Source organism: Sinocyclocheilus grahami, unplaced genomic scaffold (assembly GCF_001515645.1).
Source record: "Sinocyclocheilus grahami isolate Dianchi unplaced genomic scaffold, SAMN03320097.WGS_v1.1 scaffold269.1, whole genome shotgun sequence".
Lineage (NCBI taxonomy): Eukaryota > Metazoa > Chordata > Actinopteri > Cypriniformes > Cyprinidae > Sinocyclocheilus > Sinocyclocheilus grahami.
Window position 1 is genome coordinate 755,205 of NW_015505448.1, and position 24,616 is coordinate 779,820.

A 24,616-nucleotide genomic window follows, 5' to 3' on the forward strand; every position below is an offset into this window, starting at 1 on the left:
GAGAGAGAGAGAGAGAGAGAGCAGGAATGAGTAAAAAAGAAAGAAGGGGGTAAAAAAGAGAGGGTGTTTATGAAAGACAAGCACAAAAGTGGAGAGAGAGAGTAAGAGAGAGCAGATCTTACAGGCGCCTCTGCTTTCTGGTGTGTGTGTGTGTGTGTGTGTCAGAGGTTTGTGGTGGGACTGTGCCTTGATCTTGGGCTACTGCAGTAAAAGCGTGAGGAGGAGGAGGCAGGAGAGGATAGTGCTGCGCTCTGGAATTCTCCATAGGAAAGAGGAATAACACCAATCCTGCTCCACGGATAGCATCGGACTGGATACCTAGTGAGATTTCAGCGGCTTCCACACCTCTGGCCTTATGCAGAAAACTCTGAGCACACCTGATTTAGACCGGACCAGGTGAGTAGAGATCATTAACTCTCAGTTTGGCAATGTTATGCAATTCAGATTGTGATCTGCTAGCACATGGAACAGTGTCTTATCAGATTGAATGAACGTCTGGAGGCAGATAAGATAAAAGAATGCTCCATATGTGTGACATCTGAGGTTGAATTTTGCACTGGGAAGCTGTTTGGTCAGGTAAATAGATTGGTGCAGATTTGAGGTCCACAACGTTGGAGTATTATAGTGGTGCATTGAGATCTCAGATGATGGATGAACTTATGTAAACTTTAGTTTTCTCTATCTATCTCAGCATCAGTTTTACTTTCTACACTGAAATAAAAGAGTGTAAAAGCAATTTTTACTCGGAAATTGCTAGTAAATTTCACAAACAATTACAAAGAAACCGCAAGTAACACATTGATTTAAACATTACAATTTGAAGTAGAAAAACTGAAATAGTATTTTCTTGCTAAACATAATCAAATGATCTTTGTTTTATTTACATCTTTGATTACATCTCATCATGAAAAACAAAGAAATATAATATATTCTACTTTTAACATATTTATATTATTCTTTGTGAATGCAATCTTTATATATATATATACAGTATATATATAACAAAATATGACTAAATGAGGAATGGCTGGAAACTCAAAAGAATGTGTGGGAACTGGGAACCCTCTCTCTTTTTTTCTATATCCATATAAAAGACAATAAAAAATTTGGTATTTCAATGTAGTACACTGTAAAAATGTTTTTTTTTTTAAGTTGTAAAGATTATTGGAGTACATTTCAGTCTTTCTACTTGAAAATTTGACATTTAACTTAATTTGTTACTAGCAGTTTCTTTGTAATTATTTGAGAAATTTACTAGCAATTTCTGAGTGAAAATTAATTAAAGTAAATAATTTACCTTTTTAAAATTTTTTCCAGTTAATTTAAAATGGGAGGGGAGGGATATGAAAGTATCGCTGAGATTTACGGCATATCAAAAACTTGATTACCGTACAGTAATTACTGTTCAGACTTAAATTGCAAACTGAGTGTATTATATTTATTTTCCATGGGTTTGTATAAAGAAAGAAGTTGCTTTCTATAAGGTGCATTTGAACATTCTGACCATACTCCCTTCAAACACCATTTGCTTTGACTCTTAAGTTAAATGCGCAAGTAACAGCTAGAATTATGAGTATGTCTTAACCCACAATGTACTAAAGGTTAGCGTCTAAATTCCACAACTAGATCAGTGCTGCACTTCAGTGAACTTCTGATTATGGAAAAGACTTACAGAAAGTCACACCACTGTCAGCTGAACTCAATGAGCAGGTAAAACACACCTTACATATAAAAAGTCAGAAGGCCACTAGGGTCATGATGTTTGAATGTTTCTTCTTTTCAGTGCTCTTAATGAGGAATCTGATTAGCTGTAAGCCAATATTTGAATTTCATTTGCACTATAATAATCCAGTCAAACAAAAGCCTCTTTACATCTCACTACAACTCAAGACTGCTAGTTTTGGGGACATTGTTCTTTAAGCTATGGATAGATGCTGCAGGGCTTTTGAGTGCTGGACTGGCTACCAAAAAGATCTGTGATCTTACTTAACAAGGGCTCGGTTAAATTGTGTTTAAGTATCAAGTTTGTCTCTGATGGTTCTCATAAATTTCCTTAGTAGAAATAAAAATAGATGTGACAATTGTTGACACAGCAAGAATATAGAGCTATAAATTGAACATGAAGAGATAATCTCAGTTCACTTTTATCAATGAGAAATGTTAGTGTCCATAGTGAAGACGTTTAATTACAGAAAACCATGTGTTAAATGCATAAATGTCTGCCAAAATGCATAAATGATATGTTGTTTTATTTTATTTTAGAGATGAGCATGGCATATTATCTTACAAAAATGATTGGCTCTTTTGATAAAATAACTTTTGTAGGTCACTTTGGATAAAAGCATCTGCCAAATGCATGCATGTCTGCTAAAATGCATAGATTTTATATTATTTTATTTTAGAAATAAGCGCCTTGTCATAAATGCAATATATTTGTAATTTATAGGAATGAGAACTGCTGAAATATTCAGAAGCTGTGAATCACAGGCTATCATTAATAATAATAATTAGGATATATCATAAATCATTATAATCAGGAGATATCAATATGCTGTTTCCTAATACTTAAGTCTCTAAATGATTTATATAAGTGCAAACACCTCATTGTTTGCTTGTACAGCACAACCATTCATCTAAATACATGCAGCAACTGCTTACAGTACATGGCATCCCTGACTGAGGGTACATGCTAATGTTCTGGTGTAAACACTCAAACAATGCTGTGATGCTTTGCCTGTATTCTCACAGCATGTTGATCAAACAACTGGGCCGCAGTGCAACTGGTTTACTGTGTTGTGGAATAAAAGTAGAGACAAATATCATAGAATGGAAACAGGAGAGAGCAGGGTGAAGGTTGTCAAACATTAAGTGCGGTTCTGCTTTGTTGTGAGTGTTGGCACTCTGATTTATCTTCCTTCGATCAAGAGACACTTTATCTTCTTGAGATCAGGGCAAATGGCCTAATGTTTAACCAGAAGACACTGTTGCAATCTTGGGTTGCATTGACTCTGGTGTCTTTTGTTTGAGCATCAAATTCACCTTAAGGGATTTTTAGACTCAAAATATCATTGCAAAGGATGTTTTTAATGTGCAGAGGTTACTTGTTTGGTGGTTTTGAGAAGATCTGTCACCTTGGATGAATTGAATGAGAAACATTGCATACAGTAGGTACCTGAAGTGGCCACACCCAACAGGTGTAAAAAGTGTTCATAAAGTAAAAGTTTTTTCCTAAAAATAAAGAAGTATATAAAAAATGGAATACAAAATTCTTAGTAGGCCTACACTGCAGTTCAAAAGCGTGGAATCAGTCCGATTTTTAAAATGTTTTTTTAAAAAGGATTCTAATACCCACCATGGCTGCATATATTTGATAAAAATGCTCAAATATGATTATGTTTTAAAATAACTGTACTCCAGTCTCCAGTGTCACATTCTAATCATTCTAATATACTGATTTTATTATCATCAATGTTGAACACAGTTGTGCTCCTTAATATTTTTGCGGAAACTATGATGAATTTTTCACGATTATTTGATGATTAAAAAGTTTAAAAGAACAGCATTTATTTGAAATATAAACCTTTTGTAACATTTTAAATCTTAACTGTCACTTTTGATCAATTTAATGCGTCTTTTCTTGATTTGAGTATTCATTTCTTAAGAAAAGACCTACAAAATTTCAAGACTTCCAGACAAGGTTTGACAAGCCGTCACTCAAAGTTTGTCTTGACAAATCCTCCTTTTCTATTTAAAAATGACACTTATTGCAGTTAAATGAATTCCTGTTCATTTTAATTTTACTTTCTTGAATGCAAATTTAATTCTCAGTTCACTTCTGAATGGCACACAGCTGCGTTGTTCATGTTTTCTTGAGTAAATGAATGAATGATTGACACCGTGTGATAAAACCAGTGCTGTCATATATCTACAGTCTAACTGCTGACACATGCTTCCATCTGTGGAGTTACGTAGTTGCTGAAACCTTCCAGTGCTAATGTCATGGCTGTGGGACACACATCACTGTGTAGCACTGCCTTTGTACTCGCGTGTCAGCCAGAGTCCATGTGATAAACGTACGTGCGTTTGTGTGTGTGTGTGTGTGTGTGTGTGTGTGTGTGCGTGTGCTGGTGGAGGGGATGTTGTGGGTGTGGGAAGGGGACAAACCTTACAAGTCCAGAGAAGCATTTACTCAAATTTACTGGATAACATAACAGGACATTTCCAGTTCTTGGCAGCTGAACAGAATGATGGACGAGAGACAGGCATGATCATACAGTAGGTGACTGTCATATATTGTTTTTGTCACGAGCCAGGGCAGTAAGTCGGTGCTCATCTTGTGGACAGTTGTGCTTCTGTAGGTTGTCTCTCTAAGGCTTTCAGCAGGAGAGAAAATGCTTTTGCAGGCTGTTTGTTTGGAATGGGGTTGCTCGTATTAATGAAATGGCTTTAGATGGTGGGCCAGAGCTGTTATAATGCAGTCTTAGGCCAGCTTTGCTGCTACATTGCAGTACTGTGAGTAGAGCTGTAACTTGCAACTTTCAGAATGATTTGGTGGAACAGCAGGAGTAGAAAATGAAAGTCTGCAGGATCAATAACGTTCCTGAGAAAGACAGTGTTTGTCCTGAACAACACTGCCATAAGAAAATATTGAGACTTAATGGACTATTGACTGTGTCTCCTAAAAGTCCTGGAAAATGGAATATTTTATTTTTTTTCACCATTTTAATCACCTATTTACCTTCAATAGTTAATTTTTAAATAGTCATGCTGTGTGAAAAATATATTTGTTTTTACAAATGTATTATTTTACTATTTTAACTCTTTTTTTATTATTAAGTAATTAGCCTCTCAATATGATTTTTTAAAATGACATGCAGAATAGTTCTAAATATGCTGTTTAAATAGTTTGAGATGAAATTCAGCATGTTATACTGCTGTAATGACATGTCAGCTCCCCAATAGTGTTTCATGCCAACTTTCCAGTATTAGTTTAGAGCAATAGATTTTTATTGCTATATATAAACGCCATTTCTCAGATAATTAGATTTTGGCTAAATTTGATTTGGTATCTTGGCGGATCTGAGCACAATTTGAGATCGTGAGATGTCTGATAAAGCACACACGTGAGATTAAACAAAAGTCTCCCGTTAATCTGACATTTACATTTATGCATTTAGCAGATGTTTTTAGCCAAAATTTATATAGAAAATATATATCTAAATATATTAAAGAGCTCTTATTTATCTATGTTTTTTCTTTCCTATGGGATGTCCCCTTCTGTTTAATTGTCCTCTTTCATATGTGGAAATAATGCACCTGTTTTTTTTTGTTTGTTTGTTTGCTGCTGTTTTATTTTGTTATAACTGTATAACAATTCCTGTACAACAAACTCTATAATTCCTGGTACAGCATTTTGGCTAAATTTGATTTGGTATCTTGGCGGATCTGAGCACAATTTGAGATCGTGAGATGTCTGATAAAGCACACACGTGAGATTAAACAAAAGTCTCCCGTTAATCTGACATTTACATTTATGCATTTAGCAGATGCTTTTAGCCAAAATTTGCAGTCTAGAAGAAAATATATATCTAAATATATTAAAGAGCTCTTATTTATCTATGTTTTTTCTTTCCTATGGGATGTCCCCTTCTGTTTAATTGTCCTCTTTCATATGTGGAAATAATGCACCTGTTTTTTTTTTGTTTGTTTGTTTGCTGCTGTTTTATTTTGTTATAACTGTATAACAATTCCTGTACAACAAACTCTATAATTCCTGGTACAGACATACCAGGAATTATATATACATATAGGCAAGGTAGTGAGGCTGACAGCCTGTTTACTGCAAAGAGTTTTCACTTTTGGCTTGTGGACAGATGTAACAGTAAGCAAGAAGGAGACCTGTGTCGATGTTGTAAAGGCTGAAAATCTGCTAAACCTACTTTAGGGGAAAAAGTGAAATATTTAGGGCTTGCTGCCCAATTGCCCAGAAAGACCAGTAGTTGATTCAACAAAGAAGTTGAGAAATGATTACAACTTAAAAAAATACTGTAATGAGAATTTGAAAGAGAACTTCAGTTCTAAGCTAAATATAATTTCATAAAGCATTTCTTTTGATTTTGGGGTGAACTGTGACCAGGACATGTTGTAGTGAGCTTCAGGGACAGTCATGGCCTAATGGTTAGAGAGCTGGACTCAAAGGTCGAACCCAAAGTCGTGGGTTCGAGTCTCGGTACCGGCAGGGATTGTAGGTGGGGGGAGTGAATGACCAGCGCTCTCGTCCACCCTCAATACCACGACTGAGGGTGGGGGGAGGGAATGACCAGCGCTCTCGTCCACCCTCAATACCACGACTGAGGTGAGACCCTTGAGCAAGGAACTGAACCCCCTACTGCTCCCCGGGCGCCGCAGCAATATGGCTGCCCGCTGCTCCGGGTGTGTGTTCACGGTGAGTGTGTGTTCACTACTGTGTGTGTGCACTTGGATGGGTTAAATGCAGAGCATAAATTTTGAGTATGGGACACCATACTTGGCTACACGTCACACTTTTTTTTAAGATTCACCCTATAAGAGCATGAGTAGAGTAGTTTTAGTGAGATGCAGGTTTATTGTAATTGATAAATGTATTCTAATATATAGTAAAAGGACAGGGGTATGAGCGAGAGAGCGGGTGGAATAAAATTACTATTTATTTACCTTTATGTAAGCCATAAACCATAATGCATTGTGCACAGCTTAGACAGATTCACAGTTGCTATGGAGATTTTCATAAATTCTTCAAGAATAGCAGAAATGGCTTTTGCCAGCAGGAAGAGGGAGGCGGTCTATTTTTTGCTGTTTGTTTCAGGCAGTCCATTTTGGTGATGCTTTTGGGATTGTTAAAAGTATGTGTTTTTCATACTGCATCTCTAAATACCATCAACAAGGCAGAGAGATGAGAGAAGATTTTAGTGCCAAGAGAGTAAATTCTGTTCATTTTATTTCTTTTTCACCTTTTTATGTGATTTGCTTCAAAAGGTGCTATTTTATGTAGTAGCACTCAAAGCTTGTGTTTTAAAGGTTCCCAAAGTTTGGTACTTCTGCTCCTGTTTTGTTTGTGGAACATTTCCTTTCCTTAATTAAGGCAAACTTTTGTTTTTTACTCGCCACTTCACAGACCTTTGGGTGTGATGTGAATATCAAGTGGCTCTTGAGCTGAGGCCCTGATTCTGAATTAAGCTCAAGTTATATGAGGCTGAAAGCAGTGGATTTTGTTTTTAAGCCTGTTTCATCCTCCTGAGCAGAAAAAAGTAAAAAGGTTGTGGGTAAACAGACAGTACTTTGAAGGCTATGAAACAAGCACTATTAGTGAAAGTACAATTCAGATGTCAGTAATGGTTAACTCTGAAACAAGATTTAAGTGGAAAACTGAGAACAATTAGAGTTGGTGTGTTTAAGATGCATGTACATGCATATGTAAGCACACACACTTTGTTCTTCCAGATCTTAGTCTGTCTCTCCCACACACACACACACACACGCAAAGACATACATACTCGTTTTTGACTATCAAACACCATTATGACTCAATTTCTTTGTCTAAACTTATTCTTTGCTTTAAATATATCTTTAGTCACAGTAAACTTGGATATGAGAAATTGTTTTAACAAAAAGATTACACCTTGACCTTTAGTATTACTTCTCTGACAGGAACAATTGTGTTCCTGCCCCACCCCTGGATTCTTGCATTTCTCCAAAGGGACTTCTGAATGCACTGTCCTGCTCACGATGGACACAGACATGATAGATCAATGTCAAACATGCAGTTTTCGTGATTTGCATCATATTAAAGCAGCAAGGGTATTGAACCCAATGGCTATTTGCAATAAAATAAAATTTTATTTGCAATAAAATGAAGTAAATTGATATGAACCGCTTGACCTTAATGTTGCATTTTGTTGGCTGGCTGGGTTCCCATCATCATCTACACTTGCATTTGCATTTGATTAGCCTTGACATAAACATCTGAAGACAGTTTGCGCAATAGCTGAATTGCTGCATATTCAAAGAGTGGCAGGCAAATCAGTCATGGACAATGATTCAATGGGAATGTTTTCTGCCTCCATCCTAATTTTTAATTTCTTTGTTTTTTATTTTATTTTATGGAGTTTAATGTTTATCTGTCTATACATCTCTCTCTATATATACTCTGCACCTGCAAAGTTTGTCCAGTCTTAGCCAAACATGGGTCACGTGACTTTCAGGCCATGCTATACAAAAATGCCCAAATGGATTTTTGCCATTTAAAACTTTTTGAGTAACATGCCAGTGACAAATTACAGGTAAAGACAGCAAATGGAAGTGGAGCTAATGGAGTATGCTTTTCAATGCTTTGAATGTACAAATTGGTCCAAATTTGGCTAGAAAAAATGAGTTGTACCTGAACCTATACAATTCTAAAATCAGTCATGCTTTGTGCAAATGACATGCATTTGTTTTCTGCCTCCATCCTTGTATTAAATTTTAAAAAGACATTCACAATAGGAATTTATATTTTATTTTATTACACCTGCAAAGTTTGTCCAGTCTTTACCAAACTTGGGTCACATGACCATACTGCAAAAAACTGACCAAATGGAGTTTTGATATTCAAAATTTTGTCAGTAAATTTAAGGGTAAAACCGCAAACAGAAAGTGGACCTGTGTATTTTCAGTGCGTTTTTTTGTGGTAAAATTTTACTTTGAATATAGCCACTGAAAAGGTAGTGAAAGTGGTCCAAACTTGGCTAGAAAAAAAAGATGTTCTGATGCCTGATTATAGTCATATTACATAGTCTATATTAAGTGATATTGGCATTGCTGGGGGAAAATAAACAGCCAGTTTGAATGTTGATTCAGATTGGTTTAGGCAGGTTAATGTTTGCCTGGTAAGGTGGATTAGTTCACCAGCAAAACTAACCTGATAAAGCTGTTTGGCTAGAAAAGTCAACCAGCACCTCAGCCCACAAAGCATTAGTGAATAAAATGAATCTGTAAATTAGAAAACTATTATATGTTGTCTTTTCTCAGGCGTGTATTATGTTTAGTCGCTGATCTCTGAGATGGCCGTGTGGGCCCAACAGGCCCAAACATCCCCCCAGCAGTGCTGCCTCCACCTTTTCCAGGCCCAGTGGCCCACCCTGTGCATCTGATCAGCCCAGCCCTGCTAACACCCAACCTGGGCTTCCCTCTCATCGGGCCACCTGGCTTCACTCCGGGCCCACCATGGGAGGATGCCTTTCCAAACCCAAACCAGGTGATGAACTCACTTACTGTATATAGAAAACCCTTAGTCTGTGTAGTGCGCCCTGTTGATTAAATCCTGTAATAATTGCGACTTGTGTCTCCACCTATATATAGGTCAGTTAACATGGCCCCTGACTGCTGTTGTGATGTGGCTTTCCTTTACTGCAGGTGGAATTTTAATGCTCTTAATTGTTCTGTGTTCAAGAGGATTAGACAGTGGAATATGAGTTGGGTTTCGAATGTTTCACAATGTATCGCTGTTTCTCTTCTGTGGCGTCTGGGGGAGGGGGTACTTCTGAGGGGCTCTGTAACCATTTTTATCTGTCCAAAGTGTTGGATTTCAGAAGGTGCAGAGAAAGACAGAACGACCCGAACTAGATTAACCATTTTTATCTGTCCAAAGACTCATTTGTGAAAGTGTGACCGTGGGTGTTGGATTTCAGAAGGTGCAGAGAAAGACAGAACGACCCGAACTAGACTGTGACACTGTGTCCTTTTGAAGTCAGTCACTGTGCTTGGAAACTTACATAAGAAATGACTATGTCTGTCTATTCTGTTATGACCATACAACATGTCGGAACAACAGGATTAGGTCGGTGATGCAAGCAGCAAATCAGCATATTAGAATGATTTCTGAAGGATCACTGAAGACTGGAGTAATGGCTGCTGAAATTCATCTTTGCCATCACAGCAATAAATTACATTTTAAAATGTATTAAATTAGAAAACAGTTATTTTAAATTGTAATAATAATTCCAATATTACTGTTTTTACTGTATTTTTCTGACCAAATAAGTAAGACACTTCTTATTTATTTGGTCAGAAATATTCAAAAAATGTCTGAACGATATTGTATAATATTATGATTTTGATATATGATGAATATATTTTCAAATAACCGATATATTCAATATGATAAGATAAATTGATAATTTGATATACTGTATGTACTTAAACTTTTACTTTTTTAATTGTCAATAAAAAATATATATATCTTTTTTTAATACGTATCAAAACCATTGCTATGGAAGCCCGTTTCCACCATGGAATAAAAAATAAAAAAGGTAATTGCAACTTTTTATCTCACAATTCTTATTTTCTTCTCACAAGTTAAATCTCACTATTGACCCGTCGCAAAGACCCACCCCCCTTAGTTACTGTTGCTACGTCCGACGAGCCACAGCACTCTCATGCCACACATCATGTTCTCACGCAGTGAAAAATACGTCACAGAGTAAAGAGGCGAGTGCACTGACAGACAGACAGAGCAGGTTAGTTATGGTATGAAACAAACTTTTAGCTTTCAAAATTTTGTCACTTTTTAAGAAATTCAAACAATCAATACCGTTTTGTGGCTCTTTACTGTGTCGTGACAGATAGCTGTAGCGCCTCAGTTCAAGCGGGGCGTGAACCGATCATCTCTTCTTTACTATTTATAGCACAAAATTAACATGAATGAACAGGAGGTGTATTGTTCCAACCGCAGAAAGACGTAAATACACACCATTTTCAAGTTAATCTACTCTCCTGTCTAGTTTGTTTGTCGGACAAAAATGGCAGATTCAGCGTTAAAGGGTTAGTTCACCCAAAAATGAAAATTAGGCTGTGTTTTATTCACTCCCGAGGCATCCTAGGTGTATATGACTTTCTTCTTTCAGACGAATCCAGTCTGAGTTATATTAAAAATTGTCCTGGCTATTCCAAGCTCTATCATTGCAATCAGCGGGTGTTGCAGTGCTTCAGTCCAAAAGAAGTTAAATAAAATGTGCCCATCCATTAAAAAAAAAGCGTCTCACACGGCTCCGGGGGATGAACAAAGGCCTCCTGTGGCGAATCGATGCGTTTTTGTAAGAAAAATATCCATATTCAAAACGTAATAATCACTTTAATCTAGCTTGCACTCACTGTTGTAAACGGAAGCAGTTCCGGGCGGATGACGTATGAGTTCAGCGTTGCGCATGCGCTGGTAAGGCTCGTGAAAACCAACGTTTGTTTACAGGATCAAAGGAAGCAAAGTTTCCTTACTTTAGCAAAGGAAAACCAGTCTCCTCTTGGTTTATATCGAAATCCTCTGACATTCTTATTTACAAATCCTTTGTTCACCCCCCGGAGCCATGTGAGACATTTTTTTTTTTATGGATGGGCGCTTTTTATTTCACTTCTTTGGGACTGAAGCACTGCAACACCCGCTGACTGCAATGATAGAGCTTGGAATAGCCAGGACAATTTTTTATATAACTCCGACTGGATTCGTCTGAAAGAAGAAAATCATATACACCTAGGATGGCTCTGGGGTGAGTAAAACACAGCCTAATTTTCATTTTTGGGTGAACAATCAAACTCCTAATTCTGACTTTTTTTCTCAAAAATTTCAATAAAAACGTCTGAATTGTGAGATATAAACTCGGAATTGCGAGAAAAAAGCACTGGACCTATTACTTAAATGAAGCTGAAATGACTAAAATATCACCTTATATTTATATTTAAAGCTTGTCATTTATGTCCACAGATTATTTCTTTGTTGGCTGAATAAGGGAATGAAAGTGTGGTTTCATTATTGAACCCTATAGATACGTATGTTCACTAAATAATCTGCCAGATGTTATTTTCTCAATTCTGACACCGAAAACAAAGTATCTGCAGCCAGCTCTGAGAAGGCAAGTTTTCTTTCTTTTTCTTTCCTCTGCCGGCTCAAGTCATCTTGCATGATTTTCCATTGATTTTAATTAAGCTTCACTCAGCAGGTGTGAATTCCTGTGTGATTAAAGCATAAGAAGCAGGCCCTCAGCACATTTTTCCGGCCAGAGAGAAAGCTAGAGCGAGACCGGACTGCAGTGGAAGCACATTGCACAATCGCTTTCTATAAAGACTGTGTACATTAAAATGGTGCTTCAGCTTCCAAGCTGTGTTTGAACTTGTAATTCTATTTCTGCACAGAAATAGCACTGTATTTGTTATGTATTAGGTTAAATTTCACTTCAATTACTAAATCATTAGACATGACATTATAGTGTCTTAAAGGTATAATTCAACCAAAAATAAAATTTCTGTCATTAATTACTCACACTCATGTCGTTCCAAACCTGCAAGACCTTTGTTCATCTTCCGAACACAAATTAAGATAAGTTTTGATGAAATCCGAGAGCTTTCTGACCCTGCATAGACCATATTCAAGGCTCAGAAAGGTAGTAAGGACATCGTTAAAATAGTCCATGTGACATCAGTGGTTCAACTGTAATTTTATGAAGCTACAAGAATAATTTTTGTGCACAAAGAAAACAAAAATAATGAATTTATTCAACAATTACTTCTCTTCTGTCACCGTGTCAGTTGATGCGAGTTCAAAAGAATACCTCGACACATGCGTGTGGTGCTGCTGATGCAGGAGCCGGCGTTCTGACGAAGAACCCGGATGCACTGCGCCTTGTTTGCATGCAGAGGAATGCACACGCGTGAATCGTGGTACTGTCGTGAAAGCGTATCGAACGATGTCCTTACTACCTTTCTGGGCCTTGAACGTGGTAGTTGCATTGCTGTCTATGCAGGGTCGGAAAGCTTTTGAATTTCATTAAAAATATCTTTATTTGTGTTTCAAAGATGAATGAAGGTCTTATGGGTTTGGAACGACATGAGAGTGAGTAATTAATGACAGAAATGTCATTTTTGGGTGAACTATCCCTTTAAGGCCTGTTCACACGAAGAACAATTACTAAAGTGTTATCAACATATTTAAAGATGGCTGTGGATCCAATTTTAATTTAGCCGAACAAATCAATTAGAAGTACCTGAAGTACAGAAAATCATCGTCTGTGAGATTGTGTCTTATTCTCTTGTACTTATATCAAGCAATTTGTTTTGCAGTAGAGGTCAAAGTTGAGCTCACTCTTTTGGACAAAGAGAAGGAGGTGGACCTGATGTCTCCTAATGGAAAGGCCAGTCCATTTTCAGAATGCAGACCCAATGGATCTCTGGGACACTGTTCAGACGAGGACACCATGACACTGCGGCCACAGCGCAAACATAGAGATTACATAGAGGCATCTGTCTGTCATGTAAAAGACCTTGAGAATGGACAGTAAGTTCTTGATTTCAATACAATACCGAATTTTCATGTTCCTGTATATGTGAGTGCATGTTTGAGTTAGAGCTAATGAAAAAAGATTAAAGCAAAATGCATCACGGTTTCCACAAAAATGTTTAACAGCACTATTTTTTTTTTTCAACAAGTTATACATGTTTCTTTTTTTAACTGAATGTTTAAGTAATACATGTTTCTTGAGAAGCAAATCAGCATATTATATGTAGAATGATTTCAAGAATCATGTGATACTGAAAATTTAGCCTTGCCATCACAGGAATAAATTACAAAAAGTTAATTTAAAAACATAAATTTAAAATTTCAGAATAGTTTAAGAATATTGATACATTGGGGGAAAAAAACAAGAAAATAAATAATAAATATAATTTTTGTGGTAAATATAAGTTTTGCGTTATAGATATCTTTAGTACATCACAACAAACAATTCAAATGCTTTTTAAATTCAGAGGCCTTAAACACCCCATTAAATAATCTGGTGGACATTTAAAAAAATATTTTAATATATTTCATATTAAAACAGGAAGTTGAGCCAGTAAATTAGCTATTAGCCTTTAGTTTACATCAGAATACAGAACAAACACAGTTTGTTTTCTACATACTATTGCTAGCTGGTGGCAGGTGGTATTAAGGGGAGGGACATTCTCATGATATGGATTGGGATCAAAGCTAAGAACCAAAAAATACTAAACTATACACACAAAAAAACAAAACTAAAAAATGTGATATGTCAGTTTTTTTCCGTCTGTTGGTGGCACAAAAATAACACACTTCAGTTGTAACCTTTGAATGCATTAGTATTTGCATCAGTTTTGGATGTTAAATCTGTGCTGATCTCATGTGTTGTGTTTGGCAGAATGCGTGAGGTGGATTTAGGGGCAGGTCGTGCTCTGCTCATTAAGGAAAACGGAGAATTCTTTGCTATGGGACACAAGTGCCCACATTATGGTGCTCCACTGGTCAAAGGTGAGGGACGTCCTGTGGAGCGCTCCTGGTCCTCTGCATTCCATTACCAATAGCTCTCAGAATATTTTATAACTCACTGCTATTAGACAAGCCTTATCAAATAGCAAAACAGATTGTTCTTTCAGTAATACGTTGTATTTAAAAACAATTCTCCTCCAGGTGTGCTATCAAAAGGGCATGTGCGATGTCCATGGCATGGGGCATGTTTTAACATCACTACGGGTGATATTGAGGATTTTCCTGGCCTAGACAGTTTGCCTACCTTCCAGGTAACACATGTTCCTCTTCAACCTCTCCGGAAGTTCCTCTCCGAACATTCACTGCGTCCTCTTGTTCTTATGGACTGTAAAAAAAATGTGCATAAAAATGAGTAAATTATTTCTAACATAATATATAATGTTATTATCATATAATATATTTATTTTTGAATTTAAAGCATCAGCCTACCAAGAGTTTGGCTTGTAATGTTAGTATATTTGCAGTTTGAGTTTATTTTAAATGTGATCCTATATTTAGAAAACAATATAAGTGTGAACTTATTAATTAATCATAATATATAAAAATAAATATGCATTTATTTATATAAAATAAACAATATATAACATTATTAGCATATATTAATAACAATACTTTTTATTTATTTATAAATATTTTTAAGCCATCAATGTGTTTGGCTTGTGATTTAGAAAACAATATAAGTGTGAACTTATTGATGATTCATAATATATTAATACTATTATTATTAATAAATATATGAATATTTATTTATAAATTTATATAAAATAAATATCTAACTTTATTATCATATATTAAGAATACATTTATTTATTTACTTACTTACTTTTACATTTTAAGCCGAGCAGTATTTTAGCTTGTGATATAAGCCAATCTGCAGTTTGACTTGACCTATATTGATAAATATTTAAAAAACAATATAAGTGTGAGCTTGTTGATGAATCATGATTTTTGTGTGAAAATGTTCACTGGTTTATGCAAAACTAATAAATGACCTATTAAATTGAAAAAAAAAGCATATTCCCAACAAGACATAGAAGGGAGTACATACTCCTTATACGCCCCGAGGACATATGAGTTCATCAGAGCAGAGAAAATGAACCTCAGTATGTGTCATCACTCAGCAGTGGGGGTGTTTTCATAATCCCTCTGTTATGTAATAATCTGTCAAGTCATTTTGTTTTTCTCACTATTTCAGGCCAGAGTCGAAAAGGAGAAGGTGATAATAAGAGCAAACAAGCAGGTGAAGAGTCTCTCTTTCTCTGAAGTGCATGTGTAAAGAGAGTTATATTTAACAACAGTTGTAAATGGTGATGTGGGGAATCATCTGTTTCCTGACAGGCCCTTCAGACTCAGCGGCGGTCAAAGGCCATGTCAAAATGTTCAGCTGTCATCAATTCCAGCACTGGATTCAGCCACATTCTCATTATTGGATCAGGTTGCAGCCATAATGTTATAAAATGAGACTAAAATGCACTAACATAGGGGTGAATTTACTAAGTGTTGTTTATTTCCATGCACTGTCTGTGTTGTTCTACAGGAATAAATCCTCAATCCATGATCCTTAAAAAACATACACAGACATTTCTCTTAAATTTTAACAAAAAAGTTGTGCCATGCAAATAGTGCTGACTTCTTTAAATAAGGTTCAATCTGTAATAAGGCTAATGTACACAAAAATGATTTACTCTGTAAAGAATGACAATGATTTAATTGAAATACTCACAGCACTGTGCCATTATTTGGTTTAACTGGATTTCTGGTAATATGTAGTTTTTGCACTGAAATACCGTGTGCCTACTAGTGAATTCTCCCTGTGATGTTTGAGTAGTAAACCTTTATACAGTTTATATGTGTAGCTGAAACGTAAGCTTGTGAATACCCAATAATTCATTCATTCATTGTTAACCCCAGGTTTAGAATGACCCAGCGTTAACTATTTCAAGTGTGAAAATCCTTTGCTTATCTAAATGTGGGTGACGAAAGTGGATAATGTACCATGAAATGTACATTACCATGCTGTGACAGAAGAAAAGGCACACATCATTTCCTATCCCAAACTGATTTTATTTTTATTTCTTATACATGTTTTATGGCAGCCGAGATAAGCTTAATCTTGACTTGATTGGTCCATGCCATTTTTAAACATAAGACAATGCAATTACTGGTTGTTAAGTAAAAATAAAGATAAAGTCTAAGAGATAACATCCAAAGCATCAAATAAAATCATGCATTTATATTCAGATTAGAGTTCAAGATGAAGATGACACCTTACAAAGCTCCTCTTGACCTCTGTTGATGTTCTCACTCAGGACCTGCTGGTCTGGTGTGCGCTGAGACTCTGAGGCAGGAGGGTTTTACTGATCGTATAGTGATGTGCACCATGGACAAACATCTGCCTTACGACAGGCCTAAACTGAGTAAGGTTTGTACACAGAACAGTCCATAGAACAGTGTGGGAACCAAGTTTTACCATATAAAATTAACATAAGACTGCTTTTCCAACAGAAGGTTTTATATTGACCACACGTGTGCTAAAATTCAGCAAGTATGATACTGATTTAATGCCCATCCCTCATTTCTTCAGTGTTTAGAGAGCACAGCTGAGCAGCTTCAGCTGCGCTCATCTGACTTCTTTCAGGCGCACGACATAGAGATACTATTAGAGAAAGAGGTGAGAACACTTAACCTGAAATGTTAACTTAATTTACTGAGGAAAACACTTATAAATGTGTCTACTGAGTCTGTTAACCATTACACATTGTGGTGGTACCATGGTACAGTGATGGTATCAGATGGTAATACTATGGTATTTTGAAACAACATATTTTTTGGTACCGTTACTGAAATGACTGAGTATTTAAATAATTGATGTCTAAATCTGTGTCATTACATAAATTGCCATATGTTTCTTCACAGGTTGTCTCTGTGGATGTGAAGACACGGACTGTGACATTTCGGGATGGTTTTAAAATGGAGTATCGAAAACTCTTCATTGCCACAGGGAGCAGGTAAACGCTCCAGTTACTTGTAGCTTCACGAACCAATAGCGTTTCAACCTGCCAAAAGGGGTAGAGCCGACTGCTATGTAAAGTCAGCTCTGAGCGCCATTTCATCAGAATCTTTCGACTGATAATGACAGTCATCGACTTGCGTGCAGCCTTATAGAACAGCAGGGAACCGAGGTTATGTCAGTAACCAGAGCGTTCCCTTTCAGTAATGAGTATTTAAATAATTGATGTCTAAATCTGTGTCATTACATAAATTGCCATATGTTTCTTCACAGGTTGTCTCTGTGGATGTGAAGACACGGACTGTGACATTTCGGGATGGTTTTAAAATGGAGTATCGAAAACTCTTCATTGCCACAGGGAGCAGGTAAACGCTCCAGTTACGTAACCTTGGTTCCCTGAGATAAGGGAATGAGCATTGCATTACACGCTTCTGGGGAAACTCCTGTTTACTCTGATACTAAAGCCTGATTTGTTCACATTCAGCGAAATGCTACCCGTTGTAGCTTCACGAACCAATAGCGTTTCAACCTGCCAAAAGGGGTAGAGCCGACTGCTATGTAAAGTCAGCTCTGAGCGCCATTTCATCAGAATCTTTCGACTGATAATGACAGTCATCGACTTGCGTGCAGCCTTATAGAACAGCAGGGAACCGAGGTTATGTCAGTAACCAGAGCGTTCCCTTTCAAATGGTCTCTACCGTTGAGTTACATGCTTATGGGGAACACATCCAATAGCGCCGTGCTGTAAGAAACGCTCCAGTTACGTAACCTTGGTTCCCTGAGATAAGGGAATGAGCATTGCATTACACGCTTCTGGGGAAACTCCTGTTTACTCTGATACTAAAGCCTGATTTGTTCACGTTTATGTAGCTTCACGAACCAATAGCGTTTCAACCTGCCAAAAGGGGTAGAGCCGACTGCTATGTAAGTCAGCTCTGAGCGCCATTTCATCAGAATCTTTCGACTGATAATGACAGTCATCGACTTGCGTGCAGCCTTATAGAACAGCAGGGAACCGAGGTTATGTCAGTAACCAGAGCGTTCCCTTTCAAATGGTCTCTACCGTTGAGTTACATGCTTATGGGGAACACATCCAATAGCGCCGTGCTGTAAGCATGTGCAGAACGAAGCCACTCTGCAAACCCAGCCCCGGAGAGCCCTTACTGAGGGCTCTTTTAAGCATAAGCTAATAATGAGACCCAAGCCACTTAGGCTGAGGACTACAGAACAAAACGTTCTCCACATATTGAGTGGATTAGGTAAACTTAAGTGGACGCACAGATATCAACGATAGAAATCCTGCTGGACCAAGCCCAGGAGGAGGCCATTCCTCTGGTGGAGTGGGCCCTCGCTCCTATAGGACACTGTAAGCCCACTGAGACGTAAGCCAGGGCTATAGCATCCACTATCCAGTCAGTCTCTGATTCGTAATCGGCAGCCCTTTAGAATGACCTCTGAAGCACACAAAGAGCTTCTCTGAGTGCCGAAACGGGCCAGAGTGCTCAACATACACAAGAGCCCGAAAAAGGAAGAGTGGATTGGGACCCTGCTTACCTTTTGAATTGGGAAGAGCTAGAAGGATGATGACTTGTGCTCTGAGTGGAGAGCACATTAGGCACATAGACGTGTCTTGGTTTGAGGACGACTCTACAGTCGTTAGGTCCAAACTCAAGACATGAAGCACTGACTGACAGTGCTTCCAGGTCACCCACTCGCTTGACTGACTCTAAAGCCAAAAGGACAGCGGTCTTAAGTAACAGGGGCTGCAAGTCAGCTGACTGGAGCGGCTTGAAGGGAACATAGATAAGTCCCAGGTCTACACAGTATGAGGACGAGGCGGATTCAATCTTCGAGCTCCCCTCAGAAACTTAACAACAAGGTCGTTTCTGCCGACTGACTGGACAGCCACGACAGCATGATTCGCCGCAATGACTGCCACATAAACTTTGAGCGTGAAAGGACTGTGCCCCTTGTCCAACAGCTCTTGCAGAAAAGTTAGCATGTAGGACATGTCACAAGAGGACGGGTTCTCATTCCGTGCTGCACACCAGTCAGAAAAGACTAAGGGCATAGAGGTGTCTTGTAGATGGAGCTCTAGCCTCCAAAATGGTATTAGTCACACTCACGGGAAGCTGTAAAGACTCCCATCGAGGGGCCAAACATGAAGGCTCCACATCTCTGGCCGGGAATGCCAAATCATGCTTCTTGCTTGAGAGAGGAGGTCTGTACTCAATGGTATCGGCCAAGGGGCTGCCGATATCAGCTGAATCAATTTGGGGAACCACGTCTGATTCCTCCAGAGTGGGGCCATCAGGAGGACCGAACATCTGACTTCTCTGACCCATCTGATGACCTGAGGAAGCAGGGCAACTGGGGGGGGAAGGCATACAGACAAGCTCTTGGCCAATCGTGGGCCAGGGTATCTTGCTGCTTCGAGAAGTAAATTGGGCAGTGAAAGTTGTCTTCGGAGGCGAAGAGGTCCACCTCTACACTCCCGAAGACAGACCAGATTTTTTTAACAGTTTGGGGATGTAGTCTCCATTCTCCTGGAGCTACATTGCCTCTGGACAGCTTGTCCGGTCTTTGGTTCAGTCTGCCTGGCACGTGAACTGCTCTCAGCGAGACGAGATTGCACTCTGCCCATAAAAGGAGACGTCAAGCCAACCTGTGAAGGGAGCGTGACCTGAGACAGCCTTGATGATTTATAAAGGCTACCAAAGTAATGTTGTCCAAGTGGACCACGATGTGGTGCCCCTTTAAGGCCGGCAGGAATGTTTTTAAGGCTAGAAAAACCACCATCATCTCCAGGCAGTTGATGTGCAAGCATTGCTCCAGGTTTGACCAGGAGCCGAACGCCGGTCTGCCCTCGTACAGAGCTCCCAAACCCAAGTTGGGGGCATCTGTCATGAACACCTTCCTTCTTGAGGTCAGTCCCAACGGGACGCCTGGTTGAAACCGGTGAGGGGTTTTCCAAGGGGCCACAGCTCTGATGCAGCAGTGGGTTACCCTGAGAAGAAAACATCCCTGGCACCAAGCGTGGGATGGGACATGGGCTTTAAACAAATATTGGAGGGGCCGCATGTAAAGCAGGCCCAGAGGAATCACAGAGGAAGCGGCTGACATGAATCTGAGCATCTGGAAAGTCCTGTGGGGACATGAAGTCCCAAGTCTGAATGACGCTGCTAGCTGCTGCATTATCACGGAGTGTTCTGGCGTAATCCATGCCCGCATCTGGGCCATATCGATAACTGTCCCCAGAAAGACTACTTGCTGGCTGGGAGACAGAGAGCTCTTGGCTAAATTGATTCTCAGCCCAAGCCGCTCCAGGTGGCTGAGCAGCAGTGACCTATGAGCGATAAGTTCCTGTTCCGATCTGGCTAAAACCAGCCAATCGTCGTGGTAATTCAAGATGTGGCTTCCCATCTGCCTCAGAGGGGAAAGAGCCACGTCCATGCACTTTGTAAAAGTGTACAGGGCCAGAGGCAGTCCAAATGGTTGGACTGTATATTGATAAGCAACGCCCTCGAATGCAAATCTCAAGAACAGTCTATGATGAGGGGTTATCTGGATGTGAAAGTAGGCGTTTTTCAGATCCACTGATAAAAACCTTCTATTTATTTAGCATATTTGGATCTGCTTCAAAGTCAACATCTTGAACTGCCGTCTTATAAGCGAGCGGTTCAGATGCCTGAGATCGAGAATGGGCCTGAGCCCGCCATCTTTTGAATGAGAAGGGCAGACTCAGCCTGAACAGTTTCCATCGCTCAGAGCTAAGCGGAGGGAGTTCCGGCCTCGGCGAGACCTGACCCTCTCCTCCTCTCTGCGCTGGGATAAGGACGGCTTCTGATAATAACAATAATAATAAGACTTCTATTGATATATTTTAGAAATATTAAAAATTCTTACCAATCCCATACCTATGAAAAGTAGTATATATATAAGAAAAAAAATGCATTTAATTTTTTTATTTAAATGAATAAGTTCTATCTTTACAGACCCAAACCTTTGAGCTACAAAGGCAAAGATGTGGGAAATGTGTTTCACCTCAGAACACCAGAAGATGCCAACAGCATCGCGACACTCGCCAGCAGTAAGAATGCCGTCATCGTTGGAACCTCATTTATTGGTAAATTTTACATATACTCTATATATTCTCTGTGTAGTTAAATAATAGCTTAAGTCACTCTTAAGCCACAATTTAAGAATAATCCGTGTCATTGCATTAGATAACAAAATACCATTTCACACATATTCTAAAGATGCACAAACACACTTTTCAAGTAGGTGTATCTATATATTTTTTGGGGCTTCTGTATGAATAACGATTATATGTGCTGTTCTGTGTTCAGGTATGGAGGTGGCCGCAGCTCTCACAGATAAGGCTCACTCAGTGTCTGTGATCGGCATAGAGGCCGTGCCATTCCGTAAAGCACTCGGAGAGAAAGTCGGAAAAGCCTTGATGAAGGTGACAGAAAATAACTATATATAGAATGCAATAAATAAGAATATTAAATTTCAAGCATTAAATAATCGTTAAATGGTCTACATCAGAGGTGCCCAAACTTTTTTTGTATATGAAGTTCCAAAAATCTAATTTCATTGAGGGTCGTATACCCAGCTATATTGTATTTTTTATTTTTATTTTTTTAATTCACTTATATTCTCTATATTTCAATGCATAAATTAAACAAAAAAATATTCAAACAAAAATTAAATAAATTAGAAATAAAGATATGTTTAAATTTTTTTCGATATGGCATGGCAGGCCAAATCAAAGGTCATGGGGCCCTGGTTCGACATCTCTGGTGTAAATATTCTGAGTAAATGTTAAGCATGAATTTTAAAAGCTTAGAAAGCAAAATTCTTACATTTAAAGTTCTTAAGTAAATATTAAACCAGTTGCATTTGCTTTGGCATTAATTTAACTAATTCTATAAGTTAAGCATGTTTAAATAAAAGTTTTAATAAAAAAAATGACCATGTCGTGTTATGTTGTCTTACTTTTCATAAACTCTGACAGGGTGAAAATGACTCACTGACTGTATATTATCCCTTGCCGTAACCACATTAAATCTATATTCAAAGAGTATTTCTTTCATTACATTGTTTTATTTTGTTTCTCTCCTCAGCTGTTCGAGTCAAACAGGGTGAAGTTCTACATGTTGAACGAAGTGTGGGAGATGCGAGGGCATAATGGACAGGTATCATGAAAGTGAGAGAAACAAGAGTTCAGTGAAGTGTAGGGCTCTCTCTCTCTCTCTCCCTCCCTCTCTTTTGCTCTCATTCCTGTAGAGTGATTAATTAGACCTGGTCTTACAGTAGTACTGCTTAGCTTTGAATATTTTCAAACACAGCTATTGCAATAATGGATTGGTCTTGGGGTGAAAGGCCAGAACTCATAACACAAGTGAGCATACAGTCAGCAAAGTACATGTATAATTGAGAATAAGCAGAACTGTGATCTATTATGAAATTACATGTTTGATAAAGTTTGATAACCATTTCTTTCAAAATAAATAATGTACTGAGATTTGTACACTGTATTATAAGTCACGGTGGTAAGAAAATGGGCAACTATGACATAAATGTTAAACTGAAATATTTTTTTCCATAGTTAAAAGAAGTGGTTCTAAAAAGTGGCAAAGTCTTGAGAGCTGACGTCTGTGTTATTGGCATTGGTGAGTCTGTGTGATTGTTGAAATTTGGCTTCTCATTTTTCTTTTTTGCTCTCACTTTCCCATTTCAGGTCCCATTGTAGTCCTGGCTACAAAATCAAATAATACATATATTTTTTTTAAGGTTTTTTAAATAAGTCTCTGCATTTGCTGCATTTGTTTGATCTAAAATACGGTAAAAACAGTAATATTGTGAATATAATTTTACTATTTAGTTTTCTATTTTAATATATTTTAAAATGTAATTTATTTTTGATGAAAAGCTGAATTTTCAGCATCATTACTCCAGTCTTCAGTGTCACATGATCCTTCTGAAATCAGTCTAATATGCTGATTTGCTGCTCAAGAAACATTTCTTCTTTTTATCAGTTAAAAACTGTTGTGCTGCTTAATATGAAACTGTCACGTATTTTTTCACGATTCTTTGATGAATAGAAAGTTCAAAAGAACAGTATTTATTTGAAATAGAAATATTTTGCACCATTCTAAAAGCCTTAACTGTCACAATTCAACGCATCCTTGTTAAATAAAAGTATTAATTTCTTAAAAAAAAATGTAAAAATCTTTCTGTCCCTGTCTTTTGAACGGTAGTGTACACACACACACACACACACACACACATATATATACAGTGGGTACGGAAAGTATTCAGACCCCCTTAAATTTTTCACTCTTTGTTATATTGCAGCCATTTGCTAAAATCATTTAAGTTCATTTTTTTTCCTCATTATTGTACACACAGCACACCATATTGACAGAAAAACACAGAATTGTTGACATTTTTGCAGATTTATTAAAAAAGAAAAACTGAAATATCACATGGTCCTAAGTATTCAGACCCTTTGCTCAGTATTTAGTAGAAGCACCCTTTTGATCTAATACAGCCATGAGTCTTTTTGGGAAAGATGCAACAAGTTTTTCACACCTGGACTAATTTAAGGGGGTCTGAATACTTTCCGTACCCACTGTATATATATATAGAGTATATACAGGGTGCGATTTGTGAAAAAAACAGAGGGGGTGATGCTTTTGAAAACCTTTTATGAAATGTTTTTAATACGACGGAAACTGTATTTAACGTGATCACAGTTTAATAAAAACATTGTACTGTAGGCCTATTAATTGTAATGATTTAATTTCCATGGTTATTCAAACAACGAATAAATTATATAGAGAAAGCGAGCAAAGAACACAACAGAGCTTTTTGAAACTCTGAATCAGTTAAACCATTGCATCGCAAAATGATTCACTGTTTCGAAGCGTTCCAATCGAAATGATTCACTGTTTCGAAGCGTTCCAATCGAAATGATTCGCTGTTTCGAAGTGCTTGAATCGGCTCGCGTATCACGAATCATTTGATTCAGATCAGGACTTCAAAGCACGTATCGTATATATATATGTATGTGTGTGTTTGAAGGTGAAAAAGTGAAGTAACATGTGGCCAAGTATGGTGACCCATACTCGGAATTAGTGCTCTGCATTTAACCCATCCAAGTGCACACACACAACGTGAACACACACCCGGAGCAGTGGGCAGCCATTTATGCTGCGGCGCCCGGGGAGCAGTTGGGGGTTCGGTGCCTTGCTCAA

The 24,616-nt window shown here is 38.0% G+C and overlaps 1 protein-coding gene across 1 annotated transcript in view; it reads left to right on the forward strand.

Annotated features, from left to right (window-relative positions):
• Positions 1–223: 223 nt before the first annotated feature.
• LOC107599649 (apoptosis-inducing factor 3) overlaps positions 224–24,616 on the forward strand; it is a 29,003-nt gene continuing 4,610 nt past the window's right edge. Inside the window, exons 1-14 of the mRNA XM_016291300.1 lie at positions 224–396; positions 9,046–9,271; positions 13,123–13,336; positions 14,214–14,323; positions 14,483–14,592; positions 15,537–15,581; positions 15,680–15,776; positions 16,651–16,763; positions 16,926–17,012; positions 17,258–17,349; positions 21,347–21,477; positions 21,701–21,816; positions 22,481–22,552; positions 22,966–23,029. Of these exons, the coding sequence (XP_016146786.1) occupies positions 9,241–9,271; positions 13,123–13,336; positions 14,214–14,323; positions 14,483–14,592; positions 15,537–15,581; positions 15,680–15,776; positions 16,651–16,763; positions 16,926–17,012; positions 17,258–17,349; positions 21,347–21,477; positions 21,701–21,816; positions 22,481–22,552; positions 22,966–23,029 (1,282 nt within the window). The 5' untranslated portion in view covers positions 224–396; positions 9,046–9,240. The remainder of the gene's footprint in view (positions 397–9,045; positions 9,272–13,122; positions 13,337–14,213; positions 14,324–14,482; positions 14,593–15,536; positions 15,582–15,679; positions 15,777–16,650; positions 16,764–16,925; positions 17,013–17,257; positions 17,350–21,346; positions 21,478–21,700; positions 21,817–22,480; positions 22,553–22,965; positions 23,030–24,616) is intronic.